We start from the raw sequence: 21,011 nt of genomic DNA, 5'->3' as shown, positions 1-21,011 counted from the left end.
TGCGGCTTCAGACAGATATGTTCTTTGTACTTTTGGTCCAATATGGCTCTTTCAACGTTTTGGGTTGCCGACCCCTGCGTTAAAGCAACGTTGAGAACTTGTTGAATTAGGTCCTGACGTTGGAACAACATGCCTTTTGACAACGTTTAATTAATGTTGGGTTCTGACGTTGATTAGACCATTGAATTTTGGTCATTTCCCAACCAATATTTTACAACACATACAACGTTGAAGCAACATCATCATTGTCTCAATTTACAAACACAATTATTTTTGCAACGTTGTTGAGAAGTCAGTTTTAAAAAACATACGTGTATAATAGGTTTGTACGGTATACCGGTATTAGTATAGTACCGCGATACTAATGAATAATATTCGGTACTATACCGCCTCTAAAAAGTACCGGTCCCCCACTCCCCGCCCCCCGTCGTCGTCACATCGTGTCATTGTTGGTTTTACGTGCAAAGGAGCATGTTCGGCAGCTCACAATCTCAGAGTACTTACAAGCAGACGTATGGTGTAGACAGAAAAGGGAGAACGGACACATTTTGGCTTAAAAATTAAAGATAAAAGTGAAGTTATAACACTGAAACACCCTCAGGAAGAGGTGCTTTAAGACATGGCTAGCTAGCTAGCGGCTAAAGTCCAGCTGCAGTTGGCAGTGTTTTAGCGACTTCTAAATCACTAATCCTCGCCTCCATGGTGACAAATAAAGTACGTTTCTTAGAAGTATCATCTCCGGAGGACGAGGAATAACTAAACATGCTTCACTACACATCGTAGCTCACCGGCGTCACTGCTAATGACGCCATTCCTGAATGTAAACAAATGCATGGGTGGCTCTAGACCTGACATCCACTGTAATGATACCAAGTACAGGAGTGTATCTAGTCGATACTACTATGATTACATCAATATTTTTTAGCATCACAAAATCTTTTTTCGTTTAAAAAAATGTATATTATGTTTATAAACTCAGGAAATATGTCCCTGGACACATGAGGACTTTGAATATGACCAATGTATGATCCTGTAACGACTTGTATCGAATTGATACCTAAAATTGTGGTATCATCCAAAACTAATGTAAAGCATCCAAACAACAGAAGAATAAGTGATTATTACATTTTAACAGAAGTGTAGACAGAACATGTTAAAACAGAAAGTAAGCAGATATTAACAGTAAATGAACAAGTAGATTAATAATTCATTTTTTACCACTTGTCCTTAATAATTTAGACAAAATAATAGAATGATAAATGACACAATATGTTACTGCATATGTTGGCAGAGTAATTTGGAGCTTTTGTTTGCATACTTACTACTAAAAGACTTTTATGTTCACTATTTTATTTTAGGACAAAATTGCAATAAGAAACATATGTTTAATGTACCGTACGATTTTTTGTTAAAATAAAGCCGATAATGCAATTTTTTGTGGTCCCCTTTATTTAGAAAAGTACCGGAAAGTATCGAAATACATTTTGGTACCGGTACCGGTACCAAAATATTGGTATCGGGACAACACTGGTGTATAATCAACGTCGTATCAATGTCTTGTGCCTGCTAGGGTTGTTGTACAGATTTAAAGATGAAAAAACAGAAATGTCAGTTTATTTTAAGAGCGTTACAACAAACAATTCGTTACAATAGTCCGTTTGACACTTTAACACTCATGGTCCGTGCTTTTTGAGCTCAAGTGAACCGGACTGTTCTAGAGTTCGCCTCATCTCAAGTGGTCTCAGTCCGCTTGTTCGGAACTAGTGGAGCAAACCTATCGGAGTTGGTTTTTTTAAGCGAGCTGAAAGTGACAAGTGAGTGCAGCCTTCACGACGAAGGTGGAGGGAAGACGCTATCATTCCCAGATGTTGCAGAGCCTTCATGCCAGCTGAATCACTTCTCTACTCTCACTTTCTTCCCTTTTATTTCCAGCTGTTTTCCCCGCTAGGCTCCACCAATTGTTCCTCCTCCTCCTCCTCCTCTTGCCTCCCTTCCCTCTCTCTCTCCGCCGTCCTCTCTCTCCCCTCCCCTTGTTGTGACAGAGCACACCTGCTTGATCTCCACGCTGATCGACGCTCCCGAGTCCAATTATCCCAAAAGGCCCGAGGAGCCGCTCACTCGCCGCCTCGACTGGATATTTGGCAGTCCTTCCCCCGACTTTGCTCAACGCTCCTTCGCCTTGCTTCTGCTGGGAACAGGTTGGTTGGTTGCATCCTTCAACGTGTGCACGGGGTGATGGCGGGTGACAGGTTGGGGGCAGAGGGGGAGGGGGTGGGGGTGGGGGGGTAACTTGTGTTTTTGATGATGTCCTAACCTTTCATTCTGTTTGAGTTTTATTTGTGTTGTTGTTGTCCACTTGGAATTCCGATCAGGAACCCAAATGGCTGCAAGCGAGTGAAAAGAGCCGGTAAAAGGGGGTGTGGTGGGGCCCCCGCCGACGCCAAAACCTCCATTTGGCCTTTCTAATGTGTTGTCTTTTATGGCAGCAGACCAAGTGAGCTGTTTTGACACTGCAAGGATTGATTGTTTGGATGGAACCCATATGGACCCTCCTGCTTTCCTGCTCCAAAATGCTTAAAATCTCATTTTCTGTTTATGTAAAGGAGAAACTAAACATTCTCAGTGGGGGGTAAAGTTCTTTTGTCTCTAAAACAACATGCAGGGTGTCTTTTTGTTGATTCATCCCATTCTTAATCATCAAGACTCCTGAAGGCGACGACTAGATCCAGGGACAGTTAGAAGGGAAAATAATTAAATGGTGTCCAAAGTGCGGCCGGGGGGCCATTTGTTGTTCAAATTTAACCCCAAAAAAAGGAAGGACCATGCAAAAAGGCACAATTTAACAAGAAAAAAGTTAAAGTTAAAGTACCAATGATTGTCACACACACACTCAGTGTGGTGAAATTATTCTTTGCATTTGACCCATCACCCTTGATCACTCCCTGGGAGGTGAGGGGAGCAGTGAGCAGCAGCGTTGGCCGCGCCCGGGAATCATTTTTGGTGATTTAACCCCCAATTCCAACCCTTGATGCTGAGTGTCAAGCAGGGAGGTAATGGGTCCCATTTTTATAGTCTTTGGTATGACTCAAGATGTTGATGTTAATACCAAATAACACAAAGGTTTTGTTTAAAATATGTTCTCCTGGGAACTGTAGTCGACATTTGTGACATACGATACAAAAAAACAAAATGGTACACTAAGGGGGACCCTGCTTCCCAGAAGGATATAGTATATATGAAATGTGGTTTTTAGACTTTTTAAGTTTGGACATCCCTGCTTTAATCATATAATACCTCTCCTTCCCCTCCCTTGGCCCCCAACCGTCCTCCCCTCCCCCCCATCAAAAGACAGCCACTAACTCGTCACATCCTCTTTGCCAGCGGCCCAAAGAAGAAAATACTTAATCAAAGTCAGCTGTGATGGAAATTCAGGCCAATCAGTTGTTTAACGCAAAAAAAAAAGATGCAATGTCCAACAGTGCCAAGCAGATGTTTAACATTTAAATGATAAATGAATGGAAGGTTTGGAGTGGAGGAGGCCTATTATGTTCAAGAACAATGCAAGTGGATGGACCTCAGCGCCACAGGTCTTTTTGCAAAAGCAATAGGAGGATGGAGAATATTTTCTGTACACTCCGAAGAAATGTACTGTTGGCTGAGTCTTTGCATAGTTTCGGTCCAAATATCCAAAAAGACCCGCCCTCCCACACATTTTTTAATGGGCAGGTCATGGATGCAAGCACGTGGGAGGAGGACAGCGCTGTGTGATTTGTTTACCGAGGAGGTTGAAGGCGACACATGTTTTCAAAAGTAAATATCTTAACCTTCGAGGAGGACAATATGGCCGCCACTTGTTCCTTAGAGGAGTCGTCGAGAGTGTAACTTGTAAGCTGAGAAAGTGACAAAGCCTACGGGAGGGAAAATGGCGCAACTCTTGCGAGATCTGCTTCCTGTCTGGTAATCATTAGGAGTGCTGGGGCCATATTGGGGGATTGGGGGGGTCGGGGGGGGGGGGGGCAGCAACAGGGGATGACGGGGGGCGGGAGGGTGAATGAAACAAGGCAGGAAGACAAGGAGAAAAAAAAAGCACCACAAAGAACGTTTAACTAAAACTTCATGTGCTCTTTGCCCCATAGAACAAAAACCTAACAAAGACGGAAAATAATCATACAGCTTTTCTTCCTGTCACTCACACAGTGACCTGGGGCGTTGTTTCGTATTTGTATGAAATTTTTTTATCGGAAAACGTTCCTTACTTCATATTTCTGTGGTAACCAAAGATAATGACACTCGTAGCGCCCCCATCCACGGTTTGTTGTGAAAACGTTACCAAAGATCATGACATTAGTGGCGCCCCCTACGGTTTGTTAGGAAAATGCTTAGAAAGACATGCTAGCATACACGTAATAAAGATGAGACAATAGGGATGATGTTTGATAAGAAATTATCGAGTTCGAGCCCATTATCGAATCCTCTTATCGAACCGATTCCTTATCGATTCTCTTATCGAATCCAGATAGGTTGTTGTATATGGGAAAAAACACAATATTTGGTTTAACAAAAGCTCACTTTTATTTTATAAGAAAAAAATAAAATAAAATAAATAAATAAATATTGACTGTTACCCCCCTAAAAAAAAAAAAATAATAAAATATTGACTGTTGTTACCCAAAGTATATTAAGTGGGATTTTTCAGAAAAACAAATATATACAGTAACACAAAAACAACCTGTCTCTCTGATCACTATAGGTGTATAAATAATAATATAGTGTTAAATAAAATAAGTCCCTTGGGCACAAAACTGAAAATAATAAAGCTCTCCAAAAAGTGCACTTCTGCTGCTATTGGAACATACTAATAACTACACACACAATGACACTAAGAACACCACAGTCATCAATCAACAATTCTTCCCCCCTTACATGAGAGCGAAGCCTGGCAATAATTGCATATTGCCTGTTCTGCCCTCACTATGCGTGTTGAGGTTATACAGCTTGGCAGACAGCTAACAAACAATCCAAAGCAGATTAATCCATTCAGGCTCTTTATTGTTGTTGATCTTGCTTTGTCTTTTCCTATCTTTACTTTTGTCTTGCACTGGACTGTTTTTTTTTTTTTTAACTGAAATACACACAATGACAAATGTATAAGCTATGTGATTCAATTAACATACTGAAATGTAATACACAATATGTAAATATTAGCTTCACACAAATATACAGTACTATCGTCAAACAAATACTTCTGAGTGTTGGAACTATTTCGATGGTGGAAATATACGACTGGCAGCCATTTTAAGTCCTCAAAACATCCATTGAAACAGTGCACAAAAATCGTTTTTCAATAAACATCTTAGTATCAAACTTAACCACTTTCCACCTTAATATTGAGTTACATAAACAAGTTAAACAGTTTACTTACGGACTTATCTTTTCCAAGGCTTGTAAGAGCTAACACAACTTGTCCACTTCTCAATAGTCTCAACCCGGAAGTGCCCAAACTAACGACGCAAAGTATTTTCATATCGCCACAAGGTGTCAGTAAGAGTCTACAATCAAATGGGCATAACATTGCAGGTCCCACAGGGCATTTCCTTTACGTGGGAAGGGATTAGTTCCCAGGGATTCGAATAAAGACCCAACTCTTTTTCTTTACTATAGTGGCCTCGATAACGGGAACCGGTTCTCAAAAAGGGAATCGAGTCCATGGAATCGGTTCTTTTCTTATCGAACAACCGGGAGAACCGATTTCGAACATCATCCCTATGAGACAATACAGACAAATATGGACAATTAGTTGACAAGTCCTGACATTTTGCTTGCTCAGATTTGACACACACGTGCTTGGCAGTCCCCGAAAAGTGGGTACTAAATTTTGTCCCTATTCGTCCGAACACCCTGAAGTAACAGTCGGTGTAACTGAGCTGTGCGAGAAATTCCAAGTCAATCCCGCTGACAAGAGTTTAACCACGGCGCCACCATGTGTTGTATTTGTCAGAAACTGGCAACACGTTAGGGGTGCATGTTTGGACACATTTCAACCCAACTGTGTGCAGCGGTTCATGAGTGGAAGTCTCACACAAACATACTGAAGGTCTGAAAACATGTGCATGTAAAAACAAACAAACAGGCAAATAAGTCCCTGAAGTACCTGCCTCACACGGCCTGCGCAGCTGGGAAATATTACAAGCCATTAAAGTCAGGAATGCCGTGAAAATTGATCACCAAAATATCCCGGAGTCTCCGAAAGGAAGACAAAACATAGGTGTAGGTACATTTTCCTGCGAGGGAGATGCAGATAAGAACAGTCGAGGCGTGTCGCAGCTCGCATTTTGACATGTGAGCTCCTTTCTAAACAAGGCCTGAGGAGTAACACTGAAGGCCCCTGAAGGTCATGCGTCCCTTAGGGTTGTCAGCGGGACTCAGGAGGTCCGCGAATGTGCGCCCCCCGGCCACGGGTCAGGACAGGCTGGAAGATGCGCTTCACTAACGAGCAGTGAAAGCTGTGCGCTCCTTGACTTTGTCGGAAACGCTTCAGACGTGCGCCAGATGTGTCTCGCAACTCAACAATCTGGCTGTAAGACGCTCAAAACAAACATTCTTCAGGCCCACCAAGTGTTTTGTTGCTTTTGCTGAATTTAGGCTTTTAGCTGAGATAAGAGAGCTGGACGCAGCCAAGATGACTCAGCCTGAGAGTGGAACAACATGTCCTCTCAACATGATCGAATGGAGGAGACAAGGAGTCTTTGTTGAGACTAAGATGCATCAAAGTCCAAACTGCATGCAGACATTAAGAGTTGCACACCAGCGAGTACCAATCAAATTCCCTCCTGGATGGAAGTGGTTTGAGACTTGGACTCGGGTTGTTTGTCAAAATCTGTGGTACTTTTGTGGACAAGTACTGTAATTACGCTTCTCAACTGTGATCTCCGCAACCTCACGTAGCCTCTGCCGGCATTTGTAGGCGTCAAACCGAACGGGATTTACTGCACTTTAATAAACACAACAACACTTGACTTGCAACTTTTTTTACATACTGTAATGGACTTTGTGTCACTCGCAATATCCAGGTCGGGATTTCCTGGTTGAGGTCATTTGTTAGCCGCTACAGTCCGTGCGCCCTTTCATTATGGCGTTAGCGAGCGGTTACAAGCATGGCGAGAAGATTGCTGGGTCTATGCACGACATCCCAGGTCAGAGAGTGTATGCGTCAACTGGCATCGACGGAAGAATGGGGAAGTAATGACGGTTTATTTGTCTTGCAGAAAAGCTCAATCCAACATAATAATATATGTGATTCTACCACTAAACTGCTGCAGACAATAGAGTAAAAAAAAAATGTCATAAACCGCAGCCCTACTGTGTGGCCTGTGCTAATATTATTCTGGCAGATACGTCACATGGTGGCACTGTTACTAAACACCGTAAATAACATTGGCTTAAAATTTCTCACAAAGTGCCCTACAAAATTTTAGGGTGTCTGGTCGAATGACAAAAAGTTGGTTAACTTTGGCGGATTTACGAGCTTAAAATTTGAGCAAGATTGGTCGAAAAACATGTCCGCCATGACATGAAACGTCTTTGCAGGGACATGGGTGAAACAAGTCAAATGATTACAAAACTTTAAACATATATGTAGTACATGGATGCTAGCAAGTTTTCCAAATCATTTGTACCATAATCAATACGGTGCACCACTAATATGTATGTTAATGTTACATTTTATATCCCTCCGAGAATCAGCGTCCACCACAGTCGAAGTTTGTTGTTGGTTATTTCTTCTTTCAGCTACAAATTTCAGAAAAAAAGTAGTCCTGCTTTGTGCAACTCGCCAGGTCCAGCACCTGCTTTCTTCCGTTCTGCCCTGGGCTCGAACCTGGGTCCTCCGAATGAGAGTCGTCCAGCACAAGCTCTTAAGGTGTCAGGGAGTGATGTTTACTAATGTAAACGTACACATACAGTATATAGTATGTACTGTATATCCACTGCAGAGACGTGGGTTCTAACCTCAAAAGAGTGATGATCCCTAAAGGCAATATTGTGCAATTTTCCTGCTTAGTTACCGGACAAGCTAGTTAGATGTTTTCCAACCTCTGGAAAAAAACACCTCAACGTTTAGCCTCCCATTTATCACCTTTGCCCTTTGAAGAACTCCATCAACAACCTCCCGCTCGCGCCTCGTCCTGCAGTTGACAACTTCCTTGAAGTTCTCCATCTTGTTCTTGCAGGCTCCCCCGCTAGCAGCACCATGAGGTCCGCCTGTCTCTCTCTGCTCCTGGTCACCGCCTGCTGGGCTCTGCCCTTCCGCCAGTCCGGCTTCATGGACTTCATGATGGAAGATGAACCCGGGTCGGCCCTGCCCGACGAAAAGAACACCTATGAAGCGCCCATGATGCCTGAAGGACCCATGTGTCCCTTCCGGTGCCAGTGCCACCTGCGCGTAGTGCAGTGTTCTGACCTCGGTAAGCACAGAACAAGTGTTGAAATGTGAGTGTGAAGGCCTTGGTTGTGGACCGATCCACCCGAAACCCACAAGGGGTTATGAGCATGATATGTCTTATTGTGAAATCCCCTAAACACACCAGTGTTGAAAAAACGCTCAGTTTTAATCCATCTGGAGGAAATTGTTTGGCTCAGAAATGGAACCCGTCCCAAATTTTTAATACTGTTTGTCATCTTGACATACAACATTTACAAGATGCTAGAAAAGTCCCACATTCTGGTTTTGTTTAAAAAAAAAATTAACGAGCGCATGATCCTAACTGAGAATTTGCAAGCAGCTTTAATGGAGGTAAAACAATAAGCAAACATGTGGCATTCCATCGGCGCTCCCTGGAGATGGAGCTCCATTGCCTGCCACAAAAAACATTAAGCGCCGTCTCCCTACAGGTCCATTCCCGTGACAACACACACTACAGGTCCACTCCCGTGACAACATACATACGGTATATAAACATTCCGTCCGCCCTCCACGGTAGCAGCCGGTTCAAATGGCACTTAGCAAGGGTTACGAAAACAGTGTGGCCACGTTGTCGTGGTGACAGTAACAACAGGAAGAGCCAATAAGCTCCACGGTGATGAGAAACATGTGAGCGGCACTGGTAAAAGCGCTCAACGACCCGCAGGGGTCACAGGTGGCGTTCAGTTCGGGACTGTTTGACGGGAAGTTAGCGGGATGACGCAACCGCCAATTGGGAACGGACCAACTGCAGAGTGTGCAGTTTGCTGCTGATTCCGAAAAGCCCATGACGTCATCTCATGCAAAAAGCCAACGCCCGCAGACGTGGTGTTCGACATGGGCTGTAAATGACTCGCTTTGCTATCACAACCGCTTGATTCATGGTGACTTGCACTGTAAGGGCCAGACACTTTTCTCTTATCCACTCCCTGAAGAACGTGTAAAACGCTGACTTGGTCTTAGCGTATTTATTTCTTAAGTTTCTTGCGTCATCTGCAGCCAAACTACTACAGCAAGGCACGCCAGACTACTATTATTGATGTTCTTTGCTCCATCTTCATAGGAAGAGACGCTCCAATTCTTGCTTTTAAAGGTCACGGGGGAAAGCCTCCTTTTCAATATTGACTCGCCCCGAGCAAGATGAGATTGCCTTGTGTATACGCCCACCACTTTGTAAACAAGAAGGCTTCGCTACACATCTTAAAATGTAGCCTGTTAGTGATGTGTCGGCAATGCGGTTGTGGAATATTAAACCGCAACTGAAAAAAGTCTCCTCTTGTTTTGGAAATGTTGGTTTTAGTAAGGCTCTGAACAGATAACATTTATTCACTAAAGGTTTAGAACAGATAATAATGACGCTTATTACCAATTATCTTTAACAGGACATTTATGAGTTTGAGATTGAGTTTTTCAGAGTCACGCTATTATTCAATGCCGGGATCATTCTACCATACATGGGGCTTTGCCTGTTGTCAGTACCAGGAGAGTGCAGACCTACGCCAGGCCCTACCTCACAATAGTGAAAAATCTTGAATCGAGACGGTGAACCAGATCAGCCCCACAATTTAATCACTTGTTCCTTCTTCCATGTCTGACATTTCTTGTAAGTTTCAGCAAAATGTGCCCATAATTTTTTTAGTTATCCACAGTGAAATTAAATAAACAGAGTGAAGCCTCTTGCCTGTTATCCACTTTTTGTCTCTGTGGGTGGAGGCAGGGTTGCTTGCGTACATACACAGAAGCACAGGCTCCTGACGTAAATGTCAATTTTTAAATGTTTACATTTACCTTATACTAAATGTAAGGGAACATAGTAAAAATGATCCCGGTCACCCCCAAAATGTAATGATTTGTTCCTTTTCTTAATTTGCACATTTCCTGAAAGTTTGATGAAAATCCGCCCGTAGCTTTTTGAGTTATGTACTGTAAAGTGGAATTACAGAAACAGATATTGTCAGTCATCCACAATCATTGTTTCTGCAGGGCCGTGAGCATACACACACACCTAAGTTGAAGCTTGTAACGTAAACGTAAGGTACACTGTAAAAAAAAAAAAAAAGTGTAGATTTTACGGTACCATTTTTCAATTTACAGTAGAAAATGGCAGCTCAGCTGCCAGAATTTTACCTTAAACTGTACAATGGATTTTTCTCCGAAATATTGTAAATGGAAAAACAGTACCACTGCTTTTACGTTACAATTCTGGCGACTGAGCTGCCAGTTTTTACCGTAAAATCTACAGTTGTATTTTACTGTGCATTAATGTAAATGGAAAAAAACTATCTTAAAACTATTTTAAACTATCTATAGCAGGAAAGAATAAAATGAACACTCTTGTCGGTCATCGGCTCTCTTTGTCTCTGCGCTGCCACTAGCATACACACAAACAGTAGAAACGTAAACGTAAGGTAACGTAGTAGAATTTATCCGGATCAGGCTCAAAATAGTTTCATGAAAATCTGCCTATGACTAAATAACTAACTGACAAACCCCGGTGATTGCATAATATGTATAAATCTGCAGTTTCCACCATGTTTATGCTTGCTTGGGAACAAGGTCAGACATGAAAGCAAAAGTAACTCATCCAAAAAGTCAAACACTGTGACTCTCTTCGGACGAATGCAGGCAAAACCTCAGAAAAAGCAACAGTTTATCCTGCGCCCCTTCTTCTGTAATGTAAACTCCCTGTTGCATGTTGCCGCATATGCCAAAAGGTCGTACCCGACAGTTGTTGCTCCTTCAAAACACCTTTCCCCTGACGCTTTGGCGACGGTTGTGTCGTGCATCGCTAAAGCTCGATCTCAGTCGAGGTATGTCGCTCAGGAAATTGGTTTTCAGTCCCATTTCCTCCTCAAAGCACATTGAATATATTTTATTACTTGGTCACCTTTGGATCGTCAGCATATTGCCAGCACATTGTGCCCACGGATTTCTGATTTTTTTCCCCCTGTATTTCCTCGGTGGATAGGTCTGAAGGAAGTTCCCAAAGACATCCCTGACGACACCACCCTCCTAGACCTGCAGAACAACAAAATCACTGAGATCAAAGAGGACGACTTCAAGAACCTCAAGGGGCTGCACGTAAGACACATTTCAATCCTCGGTCTCCAGGTGCACAGAAACATTTTACACCTTCCGGCCTCGAGTGCAGATTTCGTCTGTGCAATAAATACCTTCCGTCTGATCGGCAAGATGCGCATACCTCGCATCGTCTCCTGTCTGTTTACACAAGCAGGCTTCTTCTGCAGATGTGGACTTGAACTCGCCTCTCTGTATTGACGACCGATAAGCTCCCGGTGTGTCACGTGCACGGAAAAGTTTAGTGTGCCCTTGACGAAGGAATGGAAATTCCTGCTCAGTCTTTCAATGAAAAAGTATTTTCTAAATGTCAAGAGAGCCAAAATGGCTTACTGGTTGGTTTTGCAGGTAACAGTTTTGGAAAATAATGATTTATTTTAATGATGTGTGAATACTTCGGTCCAGGGTTTCTGGTCTGGCATTGATTTCTTGCCGGGAGTTATGCAACAGATCCCAATTACAACGATGATTGGAAACAAAGGAGTTCTTTCATTCTCCTGCATCACTTTCAGTAGATGATTTCATTCTTTCCAATGTTTTCCAGGCTCTGATCCTGGTCAACAACAAGATCAGCAACATCCACGCCAAGGCCCTGAACCCTTTGACTAAGCTGCAGCGCCTCTACTTGTCCAAGAACATGCTGAAGGACATGCCCGCCAACATGCCCAAGAGCCTGCAGGAGCTGCGCATCCACGAGAACGAGATCACCAAGATCAAGAAAGCCTCCTTCGAAGGAATGTCCCATGTCATCGTCATGGGTAGGAGCACTCAGATATGCTATTTCTAGACACGGTTTTCTCCATGTTTTTCTTAAATCTATTGTCAGAGCTCGGCTCCAACCCCCTGAAGAGCGCTGGAATCGACGCCGGAGCATTCGCCGACCTGAAAAGAGTCTCCTACATTCGTATTGCGGACACTAAGATCACCGAGATCCCACAAGGTACAGTGGTGTGATCAGTACATTGGAGGAATATGCTTTGATCCAATGGTCTTTTTTGTTACAGGTCTCCCAAGCTCGCTTTCTGAGCTCCACTTGGATGGAAACAAGATCTCCAAGATCACTGCTGAGAACCTTAAGGGCCTAAAACAACTGGCTAAGTATTAAAACAATTATTTTCTATTTTAAACACAAATACAACAAGTATATGTTCATAGTAGTGACATAGTAGTAGTGACATAGTATAGTATAGTACAATACAGTATAGTATAGTATACTGTAGTATAGTATAGTATAGAGATATCAAAGAGTGATGAGGTGTTGGAATGTCAAGCTCGTTCCTCATTTAATTTTACTCCTAAAGTTTGTGGTTCTAGTGACAACATTATCAAAATAATGTGGAATAGAGAACCCAAACTTAGGTGACTGATGAGGTCATGACTTTGAAGTAGTATTAACTTACTAACTAACTTAACTCTCAAAGTAAACTTAAACTTATCTCTTTTTTTCAATTTGAAATCTGATAATTAGGGATGGTACCTTTCACATTCGAACCAATACGTTACTCATCCTGAGACCTGGGAATCGATACTGTTAATTGATGGTACAAATACACGGTACTTTTATGTGTGTTTATGTGGTTTAATCTTTTTTTTTTTTTTAATTATTTAACATTTACCAGTGAGCTGATAAGGATAACTGTGCCGTCTAGTTACTATATCTCGTTTTCTTTCACCTCTGAGAATGCATTCACTTCAGTTTGTCTTAGGTGTGTTGCTGTATGTTTGCCATCAAATTGAATGTTTATCTTGTCTTTTGTTGTGTCCTACAAAGTATTTATACAATACAACTATCTAAGTATTGAACTTATCAAACACCAGCTTTTTGATTGTAACAAGTATCTTAGTTGGAGTTTTCATTACCAAATTTGGAGGTGTTGAAATCACCAAGTAAAATCGCTAATAATTAGTAGCATGTACAGTATATGGCATAAGGCAGCACGGTGAAACAGGGGTTAGTGCGTGTGCCTCACAATACGAAGGTCCTGGGTTCATTCCCGGGCTCGGGATCTTTCTGTGTGGAGTTTGCATGTTCTCCCCGTGACTGCGTGGGTTCCCTCCGGGTACTCCGGCTTCCTCCCACCTCCAAAGACATGCAACTGGGGATAGGTTGTTTGGCAACACTCAATTGGCCCTTGTGTGTGAATGTTGTCTGTCTATCTGTGTTGGCCCTGCGATGAGGTGGCGACTTGTCCAGGGTGTACCCCGCCTTCCGCCTGAATGGAGCTGAGATAGGCTCCAGCACCCCCCGCGACCCTGAACGGGACAAGCGGTAGAAAATGGATGGATGGATGGGGTATATGGTATATCCAATGTAAATTAGCACCAAGGTAGTGCATTTTAAAAAATGGAGCCTCACTGTTGAGCGCTTTCTACAGACCTGCTTGCTTTGTTGACATGGAAGGTCACCTAGAGGCCTATTTGCCCGCCAAGTTCTTATGAGCTGGTTCTTATTCTGCAACCAGAAGTGACGTCACATGCAACAAAGGTATCCAAATATGGTACCATTGGATTTTATGTTAATCGGTACCAAATTAGGTAGCCATTCCTACATATATTGAACTACCATGTGTATTGGCCGACTTCAGGCAACATTTCATTGTTGTTAAGGGTTCTTAAGATAAAGATTTAAGTAACAGGACTGGAAGTAACAGCAGTGATTTTTTTTAAACATAGTATTAACAGATACAGTACATGTAAAAATAATAGTAGTTATTAGCATGTTGACACTGATCATGTTACATTAACATCTAAAAATAAACAAATAACTAAAGTTATAAAAAATAATGATTTTGCTAACAATATTTATTTTGTTTACAGGCACTTCCTATTGAGTAATAGTCATCCTTTTCTAATAATTTCCTCATCTGTAAATATTACATAAGATAAGCAATATGGTCTAAGATATAAATGTTGGGTACTAAAAACACATTTATAGTGTAAAAATAAGCACTTTAATCTTGAGTTTAAATATGTAATCTATTTCAGACTTTTATATTTTGTAGTGTGACCACTTCTAATTATAAAATGGTCATATGGGTTCTGGACACGTCATTTCTGACAAGACTGCTGCTTTTGTTGCGCTGGGTTTGGCAAAATTCATAATTTCCATGTCTGTTTATTGCCTTGGATCCACACAATACTTGTGGGATTGTGGAAATTACTAGTGTGGGGACAAAATTGAAAAACAGAACAAAGGGCAGGATTTTTTCTTTCTCTTCCCTCCATTTTGAATTTTTTTTCCACAGCACTACTAACGTATTATAATACTAATAATAATGAGAGAACATGTGTTGTGATGGCTGTTCCCTGCAGGCTGGGTTTGAGCCACAACGAGATCAGCTCGGTGGAAAACAACACACTGGTGAACGTCCCCCACCTGCGCGAGCTTCACCTGGACAACAACGCTCTGACCAGCGTGCCCCCGGGCCTGCCTGACCACAAATACATCCAGGTAAGACTTGAAGTGCTTGTATTAGTGACAATCACAATCAATTAGCAAAGAAACCACACTGCAGGAGTTTACTCCCATGCAGTTTTTGACTCTATAAAAGGAGTCGTTTCGTCCCCTCATTAAGGAGTCAGCCGCTTTTTGCAAGTTGACGTTTGCTCTAATTAGCTGAGCTGAGAGTCATGGACTATTGATTGCTCTCGTTGGACATTAAGTGAGTGTCTTAAGACTTGATCAGAATTCCTTATATATAGTTTGAGGGATTGGTGCGACGCTGTAAAAAAAAAGCAGTCGATTTTACGGTAAAAAAAAACGCTAAAAAACACTTTTACCGTAAAATTTACGAAAGTTTTTACAGCAAATTACTGTAAATTGAAAAATGGTACCATTATTTTTACAGTAAAATTATGGTGACTGAGCAGCCAGTTTATTACCATAAAATATATGATGGTTGTTTTTACAATGCATTAATGTAAACTAGGGCTGTCAAAAACAACGTGTTAACTCATGGGGTTAATAACGGAATATGATCGCATCAATCACGTCCAGGTGTATACGCAGATTAATCACGCAGTCCTTTACTTTAAGCACGGATTGCTACCTGAAAGGCGGCGTGGTTATAATACGGTCAGTGATCAGGTTAATAATACGTCAGTGCAAAGATCGGTGAGGAGACTCCGATTGTTGTGTTCGCTGGCAAATTTTACTTAAAAATACACCCTGACTAGACTTTAGATAAAAATGTATTTAGTATTTATTAGTATTTAGAGAAATAACTAGGGCTGCAACAACTAATCGATTAAGTCGATTAAAATCGATTATTAAAATAGTTGCCGATTAATTTAGTCATCGATTCGTTGGATCTATGCTATGCGCAGAGTTTTTTTTTAAAATAAATTTTATTTTATTTTTTATTTTTTTTACTAAACCTTTATTTATAAACTGCAACATTTACAAACAGCTGAGAAACAATAATCAAAATAAGTATGGTGCCAGTATGCTGTTTTTTTTCAATAAAATACTGGATAGGATAGAAATGTAGTTTGTCTCTTTTATCCGATTATTAATCGATTAATCGAAGTAATAATCGACAGATTAATCGATTATCAAATTAATCGTTAGTTGCAGCCCTAGAAATAACCAATGTGCATTCAAGTAAAACATTTTTTTTAAATTGTAGACTACATTTTGAGAATAAATTGCATTTGTGTCCAAATATCGGGGTCTTTTTTAAGTTAATTTGAATTGTGTAAGCAATTACCACAGCAACCTGTGATTAATCATGATTAATCCGACTTCAAAAATGTTAATACATTTTAAAGTTAGATACATTTTGGACTACTGTAAACTGAAAAAAACGGTACGGCTGTTATTTTTAGGGTAAAATTCTGGCGAGTGAGCTGCCAGTTTTTTACCGTAAAATCTACTGACTTTATTTACAGTGTAGCATATTTTAAATTCTTAACTTGCTTGCTTGTGGATCCTACATTTTTAAACTGAAAGATGGGAATTTTTTGAAGATTTTTCCCTTATCTTATTTTAGTTTCTGGAAACTTTTGTCTTATTTTCAAAAGCCAATGTTGACGGGTGTCTCACGGGTGTATTGGAAGTGTGATGACCAAAATCTAGCCTTGACGCAGGAATTTTAATTTTTTTTTTGTAAACTCCACTTTGCTTTTATACAAATGAGCTTTTTATATGTTATGCAATTTAAACACATTTGACATATCCACGCTTGCCCAACGCAATAGACAACATACCCACTCAGTGGCCTAGTGGTTAGAGTGTCCGCCCTGAGATCGGTAGGTTGTGAGTTCAAACCCCCGCCGAGTCATACCAAAGACTATAAAAATGGAACCCATTACCTCCCTGCTTGGCACTCAGCATCAAGGGCTGGAATTGAGGGTTAAATCACCAAAAATTATTCCCGGGCATGGCCACCGCTGCTGCTCACTGCTCCCCTCACCTCTCAGGGGGTGAACAAGGGGATGGGTCAAATGCAGAGGACGCATTTCACCACACCTAGTGTGTGTGACAATCATTGGTACTTTAACTTAACTTTAACATCACGACGTCACATTACGGAGCGAGACATAAACATTAGCAACACTAGCACAGCAACGTAAGCTACATTCTAACATGACTTTTTAACAGAATCATCATGCTAGGTTAGCCTGTTCATTGAAAAAATTGAAAAACGATTAAACCCCGAGCTCTCACGTCTGTATCTGACTGACAAATAATTAGCAGATGGTCATTATTATTGTTGTTAGGTAATCATTGCAATTAGTTTGTTAGTTTGTTCGCAAAATAACTCAAAAAGTTATGGAGGATTTTCATGAAACTTTCGAGAAATGTCAAAAATAGGAAAAGGAACAAGTGATTGGATTTTGGGGCTGATCCGTATCATTTCATCTACCTCACCATACGTATACATTTCTGTGTGCGAGTGTGGGTGTGTGTTAGTGGTCCTGCAGAGACAAACGATAGTAGATGACTGACACAAATTTTCACTTTTTTTTTTCATTCTGCTATAAAGAGCTCAAAAGGTTATGGCCGAATTTTGATGCAACTTTTATGAAATGTCAATATTGGGATAAGGAACAAGTGATTCGATTTTGGGGCTGATCCGGATCATTTCTACTACGTTACCTTACATTTATGAGCTTCAGTTTCTGTGTGTTTGCATAAGGCCCCGGCTCCACCCACACAAAGACAGTAGATTGCTAACAAGAGGCTTCTTTCATTCAAATTGATTTTATATGAGTAGTACGTTATTTATTAAAATCTAATTATAAACGTACTTGAACCACGTTTTTGTTGGGTGTGTATTTTATGCACACCTCAGGCTCCCATACCCAAATGTACTTATGATCACCAAAAGTAATACAGTGGTACTTTAATACAGTAAACCCTCATTTATCGCTGTTAATTGGTTCCGGTCCTGGCCGTGGTAAATTAATTTCCGCTAAGTAGGAATTATTCATTGAATATTTTCATAAGTAGAGCATTAAAAAAGCACAATGCTCACTCGGCTGCAGTCAGCCCTATAGCCTCTAGCGCAGGGGTCACCAACCTTTTTGAAAGCAAGAGCTACTTCTTGGGTACTGATTAATGCGAAGGGCTACCAGTTTTATACACACTTAAATAAATTGCCAGAAATAGCCAATTTGCTCAATTTACCTTTAACTCTATGTTATTATTAATAATTAATGATATTTACACTTAATTGAACGGTTTAAAAGAGGAGAAAACACGAAAAAAAAAGACAATTAAATTTTGAAACATAGTTTATCTTCAATTTCGACTCTTTAAAATTCAAAATTCAACCGAAAAAAAGAAGAGAAAAACTTTAAAAAAGAATTTATGGAACATCATTAGTAATTTTTCCTGATTAAGATTAATTTTAGAATTTTGATGACATGTTTTAAATAGGTTAAAATCCAATCTACACTTTGTTAGAATATATAACAAATTGGACCAAGCTATATTTCTAACAAAGACAAATCATTATTTCTTCTAGATTTTCCAGAACAAAAATTTTAAAAGAAATTCAAAAAGACCTTGAAATAAGATTTAAATTTGATTCTACATATTTTCTAGATTTGCCAGAATAATTTTTTTGAATTTTAATCATAATAAGTTTGAAGAAATATTTCACAAATATTCTTCGTCGAAAAAACAGAAGCTAAAATGAAGAATTAAATTAAAATGTATTTATTATTCTTTACAATAAAAAAAATAAATTTACTTGAACATTGATTTAAATTGTCAGGAAAGAAGAGGAAGGAATTCAAAAGGTAAAAATGTATATGTGTTTAAAAATCCTAAAATAATTTTTAAGGTTGTATTTTTTCTCTAAAATTGTCTTTCTGAAAGTTATAAGAAGCAAAGTAAAAAAAATAATGAATTTATTTAAACAAGTGAAGACCAAGTCTTTAAAATATTTTCTTGGATTTTCAAATTCTATTTGAGTTTTGTCTCTCTTAGAATTAAAAATGTCGGGCAAAGCGAGACCAGCTTGCTAGTAAATAAATACAATTTAAAAAATAGAGGCAGCTCACTGGTAAGTGCTGCTATTTGAGCTATTTTTAGAACAGGCCGGCGGGCTACTCATCTGGTCCTTACGGGCTACCTGGTGCCCGCGGGCACCGCGTTGGTGACCCCTGCTCTAGCGTGAGTAGAGTAGCAAGTCATTTTCAAGACTGAAATGGGCCACGAACAAAATTTTTGTTTAGGGCAGTGCTTATCTGGGGGGTGGGGGGCTTAGAGTCAAGGGACTTAAAGTAGCATATTTGTTCATTCTTGAACAATATACAAGCCTACAGCTAGGTGGCGGCACTGCTTGAATTATAAACAGGCTCAACCGGGAAATATGCCCAAGTATATGGTTGCCCCTTATTGGTCGTAAATGTGAATGGGTGAATATGACATGTAATGTAAAGCTCTTTGGGCATCGTGCTGGTGTAGTAAAGTGTTATATAAATACAGACCATTTCACTAATACATGCTTACATACATGAAATATTATCCTTTAAAGTTTTATAATCATAAGGCCAGTATTTATTTTATTGTGGGGTGGACATGAGAAGGTTCTCAATCATATTTACATTTATAAAAAATGATGTCCCCAAGAGGGGCCGTGCATGACAAAAGATTATTGATAAGCACTGGTTTAGGGCCACAAAAATATATGCACAACGTGTATGTGGACGACCTGGAACTCCTGTCGGGATGAAGTCCATGCACTGACTGACTCTGGTGGTTCCCATGAATTGAATCCTCTCCTGCCCAGGTGGTCTACCTCCATGTCAACAAGATCAACGCGGTGGGCGCAGAGGACTTCTGCCCCCTAGGCTTAAACACCAAGAAGGCCATGTACTCGGGAATCAGCCTCTTCAGCAACCCCGTGCCTTACTGGGAAGTCCAGCCCATCACCTTCCGCTGCGTCTTCGACCGCTCCGCCATCCAGCTGGGCAACTACAGGAAGAAGTAGAGCGACCACGCCCCCCATTGCCCCCACCTCAGATCCCCCTCATCCACCTCCAACCCCATCATTGAGGAAGTGTGCCTTTTGTAAATGAGTGTGTGAATGTGTGCATGTTTGACCACCGTCACCCTCCCCCACACCCCACACACACACCAACTCTCTCATAGTGGACATGGACCTTAAGCACATGTTTTTTTGTTTTTTTGTTTTCACTTCTAAGAACACCGTTATTTAGCTTGGCTTGGTCGGTAGCGAACGCGGCTCGCATGAAACACAAAGTAGAGCCGCAGTATATCCTCACGTACATACGGTAGCGCAGTTAATCACGGAAACATTCCACTGTCTTTTTTTTTGGACCAGTTGTAAACGAGGCCTGTGGAGCAGGCAGCACACCTGTACCGATCATTCCTGCGTGACAGCATCCAGAATGTGGACAAAATAGTCTGTTTGTGCCGAATGAACGCAACCGTGACTTCATCACGTCTGTCGCGCTTGCTTCCAAATTTAGAATAAACCATATATGTTTTAAACAGGAGTCACTCCCAAAGAGTTATATGCATGTTTGCAGATTTTCTGTGATGTCTCCGTGTTTTCCCTGCTACTCTTTTACCTACCTTTTCTTTTTTGACTTTTCAAGAGAAGGGCGCCCGCTGCGCCCGATACATCGGTGTGAATGTTGTATGTATAGATAATGTATATAAATGCTGTATAAAAAAATATATATTTTCATTGCTTTAAAAGCACTTATCCTATAGCTCAAATATATCAGCGACAAACAAGCAAAAAGCAGGGGCTCGATCTCCTGAAAGAATAAAAACACTAATGGAAAACGTTTGCCACGCTTGTAAATGACGGACAACTTGATTATTGTCCATCAGACAGCAGTTAAGGGATGACGAAAATGTGATTATCGTCCAGCCAAACATTACAACTGCAAAATAATCTACCATGGGGCCAAAGAAAGTTGCGAGTGCCAGCACTTAGATAAAGAAGGTGAGAATTCAAGAAGGAACTTGTAGTTCTCGCAAAAGTACTCT

At 40.8% G+C, this 21,011-nt stretch overlaps 1 protein-coding gene across 1 annotated transcript; it reads left to right on the top strand.

Moving 5' to 3' along the window:
* Positions 1 to 2,024: 2,024 nt before the first annotated feature.
* dcn (decorin) lies at positions 2,025 to 20,509 on the top strand. Its single transcript, XM_062064828.1, has 8 exons — positions 2,025 to 2,198; positions 8,229 to 8,462; positions 11,427 to 11,539; positions 12,081 to 12,294; positions 12,363 to 12,476; positions 12,541 to 12,634; positions 14,849 to 14,987; positions 19,780 to 20,509. Exons 2-8 carry the CDS (start codon positions 8,249 to 8,251, stop codon positions 19,978 to 19,980), a joined length of 1,089 nt encoding a protein of 362 aa, XP_061920812.1. The 5' UTR covers positions 2,025 to 2,198; positions 8,229 to 8,248; the 3' UTR covers positions 19,981 to 20,509.
* Positions 20,510 to 21,011: the final 502 nt, after the last annotated feature.

This window comes from Entelurus aequoreus, linkage group LG12, assembly GCF_033978785.1.
Source record: "Entelurus aequoreus isolate RoL-2023_Sb linkage group LG12, RoL_Eaeq_v1.1, whole genome shotgun sequence".
NCBI lineage: Eukaryota > Metazoa > Chordata > Actinopteri > Syngnathiformes > Syngnathidae > Entelurus > Entelurus aequoreus.
Note: the sequence above shows the minus strand (reverse complement) of the source record. Positions and strands in the feature narration are given on the sequence as shown.